At 66.7% G+C, this 10,274-nt stretch overlaps 1 protein-coding gene across 1 annotated transcript; it reads left to right on the top strand.

Annotated features, from left to right (window-relative positions):
- Window positions 1–736: 736 nt before the first annotated feature.
- Window positions 737–8,319, top strand: HGFAC (HGF activator). Its single transcript, XM_001174601.7, has 14 exons — window positions 737–903; window positions 1,517–1,697; window positions 1,835–1,931; window positions 2,126–2,205; window positions 2,824–2,946; window positions 3,096–3,227; window positions 3,408–3,518; window positions 3,604–3,778; window positions 4,050–4,135; window positions 4,869–5,121; window positions 6,319–6,458; window positions 6,722–6,862; window positions 6,955–7,103; window positions 8,065–8,319. The coding sequence occupies exons 1-14, from the start codon at window positions 787–789 to the stop codon at window positions 8,245–8,247; spliced, it is 1,968 nt and encodes a 655-aa protein (XP_001174601.5). The 5' UTR covers window positions 737–786; the 3' UTR covers window positions 8,248–8,319.
- Window positions 8,320–10,274: the final 1,955 nt, after the last annotated feature.

Here is a 10,274-nt window from a genome sequence, read left to right on the forward strand (position 1 = left end):
TTGGCCTGTACCATCCAGGCGGCGGTGGGGAGCTGGGGTTGGAAAGGCTTCTTGGAGTGGACTCCTGGGTCTGTCTGGGAGACGGGGAGGAAGGGACACTCTGAACATCACCAGGGGCTGCTGGGGGGCCCTGGCCACCCCCAGAGTCAGAACAGGCAGGTGGGGCAGGATCTCAGGTCATCCTGTGCTACACTCAGCCATTGCGTGGCCCCTCTCCTCCCTGTGCCTGGCCTTTTGGCCAGCCCTGGGGCCACCGAGAGGAGGCAGCACCGAACCCTCCAGGAGCCCCCAGTGCTGCCGTCTGTGGGACAGGGACAATCCCATCCCCACTGCTACTGTCTGTGCTGTGCTGGGCACAGAGCTGGACACCTCCAAGGCTCAGCGCCCGTAGTGGCTCTCATCATGGACAATTCACAGGCAGATGGTGGCCAGCTCTGTGGCCTGCAGGGACTGGGAGCGGCGCCAGACCATCTAAGCCCCAACCTATCTGCATTATCCTGGAAGACTTCCTGGAGGAGACTTCTAAGCTGAGGCCCAAGGACCATGTCAGGTCTAGGACTAGGACCAGTGCAGGCCGAGGCCAGAGAGACAGCTGGGCTTCCAGGTAGGGTCAAAGTGAGGTGGGCAGCAGGTGTGGGGGCCAGGGGACTCGGGGACTTCCTCTCCGGCTGGGCCCGCCTGGCGTGGGAGGCAGCCAGGGTTAATCATTTCCACGAAGCCTTGACCCCACCTGCCTTGGCCGCTCTGCTCCCGCCTCCCACTGCCCCTCAGGCCAGCTCAGGAGCCATGGGGCGCTGGGCCTGGGTCCCCAGCCCCTGCCCCCCACCGGGGCTGGGCCCCTTCCTCCTCCTCCTCCTGCTGCTGCTGCTGCTGCCACGGGGGTTCCAGCCCCAACCTGGCGGGGTGAGCACTGACCTTGTCGCAGTGCGACCAGAGGTTCCCAGTGGCTACTTGGGGTCCTTGGGAGGAGGCCAGAGGGAGGGTCGCTGCAGAGCGTGGGGATTTGAGGGGGCGGGGGTCCGGGCAGGGGGCTTACGTTGAAAGCTGGCCCTCACAGGGCAGGTGGGTGCTGGACTGGCCTTGGAGGCTGGGGCCTGGGCTCACGGAGCCCCACCTGGGGGCTGTCATCCCTGTGCGGCCTGGCCTGGGCCCCTATGGGTCTGGGGGCTGCCCCCTCTCTCTGGACCTCTGTTGGGTCTGGATGCGTGAGGTTGGGGGAACCTCCCAGGGCCTCCTAGCTGCTCCCATCACCAAAAACTGACGTCAGGGTTTAAGCTTGGTGGGTAGCAGTGCCTGGGCCTGGGCAGTGACCCTGAGCAGGTGTTAACTAGGGGCCGAGGGCGGGGAAGGTGTCAGGGCCTGGCTGAGGCCTCAGGAATGTCGTGTGTCCTCCTGGAACCTGCTCCGAGATCTGGGGGCCCCAGTATGGAAACAGGCTCAGGGCTATGACCTCCTGCCCGGCAGGACCTGAGTGTGAGGGTCTGTCCCACACTGACACCCTTTCTGCTCCTCCTAGAACCGTACGGAGTCCCCAGAACCTAATGCCACAGTGACCCCTGCGATCCCCACTATCCTGGTGACCTCTGTGACCTCTGAGACCCCAGCAACAAGTGCTCCAGAGGCAGAGGGACCCCAAAGTGGGGGACTCCCGCCCCCGCCCAGGGCAGTTCCCTCGAGCAGTAGCCCCCAGGCCCAAGGTGGGTCAGGTGGGCCTGGGAGGAGGTGTCGTGCTTCACCTTAGGGCTGGGTGGGAGGAGCATGGCTGCGGCTGGAGGTCCTGAGGAGCTCGGGTGCCCCTCGAGGGAGCCCTGACCCTGCCACCCCCTCCCCACAGCACTCACCGAGGACGGGAGGCCCTGCAGGTTCCCCTTCCGCTACGGGGGCCGCATGCTGCACGCCTGCACTTCGGAGGGCAGTGCACACAGGAAGTGGTGGGTCCGGGCAGCCGGGGCACCCGAGCTGGGGTCACCTGCCCCACGCTGCCTGCTTTTCTGGGAGCCGGGCACACAGTAGGCGCTCACCACGCAGCAGGCGGACCCAGTGAACCCAGAGACCCTCCAGGGTGGTGGGGTGGGGTGGGGGGCCTCTGCCTGGGACCCCCATGCACGCAGGTGTCGCCCCCCAGGTGTGCCACAACTCACAACTACGACCGGGACAGGGCCTGGGGCTACTGTGTGGAGGCCACCCCGCCTCCAGGGGGCCCAGGTGGGTGCTGGGTTGGGTAGCCTGGGGCGGGCAGGGGGCACTGGGCCAGGCCAGAAGGGCCAAGGGGAGGATGGGGCGGACCCGGGCAGGGGTCCTGGCTGGAGGGGAGCAGAAGAGGAGCCCTGGGATTAACCCCGGTGGGTGCCACTTAGGGCCAGAGCCTCTCCCAGGCGGGACCTGCGTCTCATGGTGGCTGCGCGGCCATCGCTGGGGCCAAGGCGCCGCCTGGTGGTGAGGCCGGGCCCTGCAGCCACACAGGCGTGCCCCAGGCAGGGGACACGTGGGCAGGGTCTGTGGGGTGCAGTGCCAGCCGCCCTGCTCACATGGGTCCTGGGACACATGGGAGGGGTCTGCTGCCTGACAGTGTGGGTGTCAGGCTTCCAGGAAGCCACGTGCACAGCTGGGCCAGTGGCCCAGGTGTTGAGTGGGGGACGCTGGGAGGAAGGGGAGGTCTGTGCCCCTCCCAGGGACCTTGCACCCCGAGGGGCGTAGAGAGGGCCCCTTTGCTCTCAGAGCCCCTCACTGGGGCCTGATGGAGGCCTTAGCAAGCAGAGAATGTCACAGAGGGACCCTGAGCCTCCCAGTCCGCCCCTCACATCCCCTCCCGCATGTCCCCAGCTGCCCTGGATCCCTGTGCCTCCGGCCCCTGCCTCAATGGAGGCTCCTGCTCCAGTACCCAGGACCCCCAGTCCTATCACTGCAGCTGCCCCCGGGCCTTCACCGGCAAGGACTGCGGCACAGGTGAGCTGGGCCTCGGAGGTCCGCAGGGGTCCAGGGGCCGGAGCAAGTCCCCGGAGGATGGGAGAACAGGTGGCTCCCGAGTGCAGGGCAGGGGCCCCGCACGGGGACAGCAGGTGGCAGGGTGTGAGGGCTTACTGTGCACCCCTCAGAGAAATGCTTTGATGAGACCCGCTACGAGTACCTGGAGGGGGGCGACCGCTGGGCCCGCGTGCGCCAGGGCCACGTGGAACAGTGCGAGTGCTTGGGGGGCCAGACCTGGTGCGAAGGCACCCGACATACAGGTGCGCCAGGGGGTGTGAGCCGTGCCACTGACCCCTGACCGGTGTCCCTGTCCACACCCGAGTGGGAGGAATGGCCTGAGGTCACCCAGAAACAAGGGACGAGGGGTGGACCCCGGCCCCGACTTCGCTGTCGTGGGGCACTGCGCGGCCCCTGGCCCAGCTCCTCGGCCCTGCCCCCAGCTTGTCTGAGCAGCCCTTGCCTGAACGGGGGCACCTGCCACCTGATCGTGGCCACCGGGACCACCGTGTGTGCCTGCCCACCAGGCTTCACTGGACGGCTCTGCAACATCGGTGAGTGCGTCAGCCCCCCGGGGTGCCCTGGGGCAATGCCGGGTGGACCCACCGTGGGCCGGCCTCACTGCCCCTCTGCCCGCAGAGCCTGATGAGCGCTGCTTCTTGGGGAACGGCACTGGGTACCGTGGCGTGGCCAGCACCTCAGCCTCGGGCCTCAGCTGCCTGGCCTGGAACTCCGATCTGCTCTACCAGGAGCTGCACGTGGACTCAGTGGGCGCCGCGGCCCTGCTGGGCCTGGGCCCCCATGCCTACTGCCGGTCAGCACCATGCCACTCCAGGCTGCCGCACGCGGGGCAGGCAGGATTTGTCCTGGGGAGAGGCCCCCCGGCTCCCTAGGACCCAGGCGGGGCCAGCTCCGTCCAGACAGGCCCCGGAACCTCTGCCTGGGAGGCTGCCCGAGGGAGGGCCACTCTCTTCCCACTGCTCCAGGTGTGGGGAACCGCCCTGCTGGGGGTTCCGATGCCCCCTCCCCATGCCCTCTTCGAGGGGCAGTGTGACTCCCTGCCAGCCCCCGCTTGCGCACCGCAGGAATCCGGACAATGACGAGAGGCCCTGGTGCTACGTGGTGAAGGACAGCGCGCTCTCCTGGGAGTACTGCCGCCTGGAGGCCTGCGGTGCGCGGCTGGCGGGGGGTGCTGCCTTGGGCCCCATCGAGGTCACAGCAGTTTTCCCCGTGATCCTCCTAGCCCCTCCGCACACCTGGCTACTGCATCTCTGACAAACGGGGAAACTGGAGCTCACGGGATCAGGCTGGTCCAAGGTCACGCAGTGGGTCGGTACTGGGGTCACAGTGGGGAAGCAGCCCGCTGCAGGGGGCTGGTCACCAGGCGACGGCCTCGGGGTGGCACCTGCCCAGCCTGGACCATGCCCAGGATGGCCCCAGAAGCCTTTCAGGGAGGTGCAGGGAGGACAGCGTGCAGGCTCCCCACAGGCACCCCTGGCATCAGACCCTGGGCGGGCAGGCCCCCCAGAGGCCACCTGCTTCCTGCCCTGGGGAGAGGCCTCCCGGCTCCCTAGGACCCCGGCGGGGCCAGCCCGGGGCTCTCATGCGGGGGTCTCTGACTGTGCTGGGGCTGGCTGTGGGGTTCCGGGCTGCTGAGGGGGCCACAGAGGCCTCCGTGTGTCCAGCCCCTCTGGCCCTCACAGAGCCTTGGGATTGGGCATCAAACCCCATTCTACAGATTTGGAAACTGAGGGCAGAGGTGGGCGGGCGCCAGGGCCTGAGCAGCGTGGACAGGGGGTCCGGCCATGGCCCTCTGCAGCGCCTCCTGCCGGGTAGGGCCTGTGTGTGGAAGGGGGCTGGCCCTGTGAACCCCAGGGGTGTGACCCGGTGACCTTTGCTCCCAGAATACCTCACCAGAGTCCAACTGTCAGCGGATCTCCTGGCGACCCTGCCTGAGCCAGCCTCCCCGGGGCGCCAGGCCTGCGGCAGGAGGCACAAGAAGAGGACGTTCCTGCGGCCACGTATCATCGGCGGCTCCTCCTCGCTGCCCGGCTCGCACCCCTGGCTGGCCGCCATCTACATCGGGGACGGCTTCTGTGCCGGGAGCCTGGTCCACACCTGCTGGGTGGTGTCGGCCGCCCACTGCTTCTCCCACAGGTGCACCTCCTCTGGGCCCCAGTCACCTGCCCTGAGGCCCCGCACACCATCCAGCATCACTATGCGCCTGTCCCCACCCGCTTGCGGACCCCATCCCGGTGCCTCTGCTGACCCCCTCCCGGGGTCCCCGGTAACCCTCTCTGACCCCTCTGGGTCTTGGGGCTCAGTCCTGAGCTGGGCACGCGTGGACACTCCAGAAACCCTGTCCCTATTGAGGGAGGCCAGGGGTCAGTGGCGTTTCCACAGAGGACCCAGCACCTGCGGAGGGTGCAGTGGGCCAGGTCCTGTCCTCCCCGCAGGCCCCGCCCCTCCCAGAGTCCTGGCTCTCAGTAGGGAGCCAGGGAGCACAGTGACAATGCGTCAGAGCCCTAGGAGCCCAAGCACAGCCAGGGAAACTGAGGCCCAGCCCACTCAGCCGGCTCCCCTCAGTGGGGGCGCACAGCCACCCAGGCCCACACTCTGGGAGGTGGGCCTCAAGTGGGGAGACCCTGAGACGGAGCAGCCTGGGCCAGACGCCCTTCCACCTTCGATGGGCACCCCAGTGATTAGGGCCAGGGGTCCGGCCAGCCGAGGGTCTGGCGGCCTTTCGAGGACCACAGCTCCCAGGGTGGGGTCCTGCGTGGCCCTGCAGAACTTGCAGCCGGCGGCTCCTGGGCCTGCAAATGGGGCCAGAGCCTTCCTCAGTGTGGAGAAATGGGGTTCCCCACATGGAGCCCAGGGCAGGAGGCCGAGGCAGGGTGGAGTGACCTCCACATAGCAGATGGGAGCCAGGCTCAGGGGCCCAGGCTCTGTGCCCAGCAGGAGTGAGGGCTGCATCTGGGGACCCCACAATGTGGATGGAAGCTGGGGCAGGGCCTGAGCAGGCCAGGTCTCCACCCACTCGGGTCGGCCTTGCAGCCGATCCTGCCTGGGCTTGGCCTGAGACTCCCCCCAGGGCTTGTGACCAGTGTTGTCAGGAGGGATGGCACCGCACTTCAGCTCCCATGCCTGGATCTGGGGGTGACTGGCAATAGCCCCTGCTTGGTGGTCCCTGTCTCCCCAGTATCAACAGCCCACACCCAGGCACCTGCTCAGACCCCTCCCCGGGACCAGGGTCCCACACCGTTGGCTTCCGTGGGCCTGACAGGGGGTGGGGAGAGGTGAGCCCGGTGGCCAGGGGAGGGCTGATCCATGCAGCCTCCAGCCCCCCTTGCACAGCCCCCCCAGGGACAGTGTCTCCGTGGTGCTGGGCCAGCACTTCTTCAACCGCACAACGGACGTGACGCAGACCTTTGGCATCGAGAAGTACATCCCGTACACCCTGTACTCGGTGTTCAACCCCAGCGACCACGACCTCGGTGAGCTCCGGCGTGTCGTGGCCGCACTCTGGGCAGGTGGGCCCTGTGCTCCCCAGGCCAGGCCCAGACAGGGGCAGGAGCTGAGCAGACATGTGGTGCGGGGGAAGCTGGGGGCAGGGCAGGGAGGACAGGGCACCGCTCCCTTCTGGATCTCCCAGGCTGCCCCGTGGAACCCACTGGCTACCCTCCCTCCATCACGGGCCCCGACAGCCTCCCGTTCAGCCCGCACACCACAGGCTGACCCTGGCCACTCTTCTGATCAGTCCTGATCCGGCTGAAGAAGAAAGGGGACCGCTGTGCCACACGCTCGCAGTTCGTGCAGCCCATCTGCCTGCCCGAGCCCGGCAGCACCTTCCCTGCAGGACACAAGTGCCAGATTGCGGGCTGGGGCCACTTGGACGAGAGTGAGTTGGGAGGGGGGCGCCCAGGGCCCCGCCAGGGTGGACAGTGGCCAGCCACAGTGTGCGTGTCATGCTGAGGGCATCGTGTCCCACAGACGTGAGCGGCTACTCCAGCTCCCTGCGGGAGGCCCTGGTCCCCCTGGTCGCCGACCACAAGTGCAGCAGCCCTGAGGTCTACGGCGCCGACATCAGCCCCAACATGCTCTGTGCCGGCTACTTCGACTGCAAGTCCGACGCCTGCCAGGTGAGCTGGTGCCTGCCCCACCAGGACCCGACTGGTGGGGGCTCAGCTGGTCCTGAGTCTCCCAGATGCTTGCCCCTGGGGAGCCCAGAGCCTGGCGGCACCCCAACCTGGCAGGGCCAGCCAGGGACCCCTGGGCAGGGAGCACACTTACTGTCGGTGGCCAGCACCCCAGGGCCACCCAGAGCCCTGCCGGAAGGGCATCCTCCTCACACAGAAGGGGAGACCCAGGCTCTGAGAGGGGCCTGGGGTCCCACAGAGCCCGGACAGTTCCCGGCTGTCCAGCCCAAGGCAGTGCTTTCCGTGTGACACTAGGCACCAAAGGCCCCTTTGCCCCGAGTTCTCTCAAGCCAGCTCTTCAACCTTCAATAAGTTCTTCAACCTTCAATAAGCCCAACAGCCCAACCACGTCCTGGGCTCTGCAGGCCTGTGTGCTCAGGCGGCACGGCAACCCTGGCATGCGACAGCTCTCTTATGCCCCATTTTATAGCTGGGGAGACTGAGCCCCAGGCAGTCAATTCACTCTTCCAAGGCCACAAAGCCCAGGAGTGGTAGAGCGGGTAGGGCTTGTCACTGGGCCTCGATAGGGGAAGTCAGGATGGTTTCCCGGAGGAGGGAGTGTTTGCACTGGTCCTGAGTGATGCGTAGGAGTTTTCCAGGGAGTGAAGGAGTCATTTCAGGAGGTGCTGGGACACAGGGTGGCTGTGTGGTCCACACAGGGTTCATGCTGGTGGGGAGAGAGGGGACTGTGGCTTCAGGAAGGGGAATAACGTGGTTGGATGCCCTGGCCCAGCCAGTGCTGCCCCCAGGGAATGAGACACCTTTTCATGAGCTTCAGGAGAGTGGATCAGCTCCCTTGCTCAGAAATGCCTTTGTCCTCTGTCCCCAAGCTGCCACTTGGGGGAGAGGGGGGTCCCTGAACCAGGCCCCTGGGAGGGTGGCTCTGACCAGCGTCTCTGCCCAGGGGGACTCAGGGGGGCCCCTGGCCTGCGAGAAGAACGGCGTGGCTTACCTCTACGGCATCATCAGCTGGGGTGACGGCTGCGGGCGGCTCCACAAGCCGGGGGTCTACACCCGCGTGGCCAACTATGTGGACTGGATCAACGACCGGATACGGCCTCCCAGGCAGCTTGTGGCTCCCTCCTGACCCTCCAGCGGGACACCCTGGTTCCCACCATTCCCTGCCTTGCTGACAATAAAGATATTTCCAAGAACCCGGCCCACGCTGCCCGGCCCCTGCCTGCGGCCCCGCCTTCCCCTCCAGGCCATGACTGGGGCCCAGGTCTATGCGCAGCAGGCCTCAGGCTGCCGTTCTGGAGCCCACACAGTCCTCAGTGGAGACGGAGCCTGTGGCCCCACAGCGGGGTCTGGCCCCACGGCCCAGAGAGTTGTCAGGGGATGAGGTCTGGGCCTCTCCAGGCCCCAGCAGAGTCCAGCCCCCTCCCAGGCCAGCCCTGGGCCGGGGCTCAGCACCTGGGTTGTCTCAGCGCAGGAAGTGGAAATCAAGTCCAGGCCCCCAGGCGTGGAGGGGTCAGATCCGCGTGGTGCATGGAGTATTGAACCTGAAGAAGAAAGAGCGGCCCCATGGGAACACCCGCAGGCCGTCGTTGGTCTTCCAGATGGCAGCCCGCCTGCCTGAGCCTGGGCTGCACTTCCCGGGAGGGAGGAGGCCACAGGCTGCCTCTGTGGGGGCTGAGGGAGGGAGGGGCCTACGTGCTAGATGGGGCCCAGTTAGAGGGTCACTGCTGGGCAGGCAGAGGCCGTACCCTCCCTCCAGCCAGGGAGGACAGGAGACAGGGGGAGGTGGGGCCAGAGGGCAGAGAGGGCGGGAGTGTGGCTGGTGGGGGGCAGGCCTCCTCCCTGCTTCGAGGCACCCAGGACCTTCTCTCCTGCGCCCCACCTCCTTCCTGGCGTCCTGGTCTCGGGGAGGCAGTGGTTTGCAGTTACAGCTGTTCCCTTTTGTCAGGAGCCCCTTCCCCAGCAGATTGGCGCTGCCCCAGGCTGCACAGGAGGCTGGGAGGGCAGGAAACGGGGCATTGGGGCCACACAGTTACCGCCCCAAGCAAAGCTGGGTTCTGAGCAAAGAGGGAAGAGAGACATGGCCAGGCCCTTCTCCCCACGGCCCCTGCTGCCGTGCATGGGCCTCAGAGCCTTCGAGCTCACGGAACGAACTTGCCACTGAAGACCCCTGCCCCCGCCACAGTGTTGGTGCAGCCTGGGCAGTGGCTGGGGGACTGAGTCTGGCACCTGTGCCCCAGGATCCTGAGAGTGGAGCCGCTCTTCCTCCTGAGTGTGGGGGCCTCCAGCAGCTGGTTCTGGGGCCCTGAACTGCATGGCTTCAGCCCCACTTCACCCACATCCGATGTGAGCCGTCCCTGACCCTTCCCCCATGAGCGGTGAGCATTTTCACATGCTTCCTCGGCCTCTGTTGAGATAAATGTACACATTTTCCCTTTGGCTTCACTAACATGATGACTTCCATGATAGGTTTCCTCCCTCCCTCCCTCCCTTCTTCCTTCCTTCCTCCCTCCCTCCCTCCCTCCCTTCCTTCCTTCCTCCCTCCCTCCCTTCTTCCTTCCTTCCTGCCTCCCTCCCTCCCTTCTTCCTTCCTTCCTCCCTCCCTTCCTCCCTCCCTCCCTTCCTTCCTCCCTCCCTCCCTCCCTTCTTCCTTCCTTCCTGCCTCCCTCCCTCCCTCCCTTCCTTCCTTCCTCCCTCCCTCCCTTCCTTCCTCCCTCCCTCCCTTCCTCCCTCCCTCCCTCCCTCCCTTCCTCCCTCCCTTCCTCCCTCCCTCCCTCCCTCCCTTCCTCCCTCCCTCCCTCCCTTCCTCCCTTCCTCCCTCCCTCCCTCCCTTCCTCCCTCCCTCCCTCCCTTCCTCCCTCCCTCCCTCCCTTCCCTCCTCCCTCCCTCCCTTCCTTCCTCCCTCCCTCCCTTCCTTCCTCCCTCCCTCCCTTCCTTCCTCCCTCCCTCCCTCCCTCCCTTCCTTCCTCCCTCCCTCCCTCACTCCCTTCCTTCCTCCCTCCCTCCCTCCCTTCCTTCCTGCCTCCCTCCCTCCCTTCCTTCCTTCCTCCCTCCCTCCCTTCCTCCCTCCCTCCCTCCCTTCCTTCCTCCCTCCCTCCCTCCCTTCCTTCCTCCCTCCCTCCCTCCCTCCCTCCCTTCCTTCCTTCCTCCCTCCCT

This window comes from Pan troglodytes, chromosome 3 (genome assembly GCF_028858775.2).
Source record: "Pan troglodytes isolate AG18354 chromosome 3, NHGRI_mPanTro3-v2.0_pri, whole genome shotgun sequence".
NCBI classification, from domain to species: Eukaryota; Metazoa; Chordata; class Mammalia; order Primates; family Hominidae; genus Pan; species Pan troglodytes.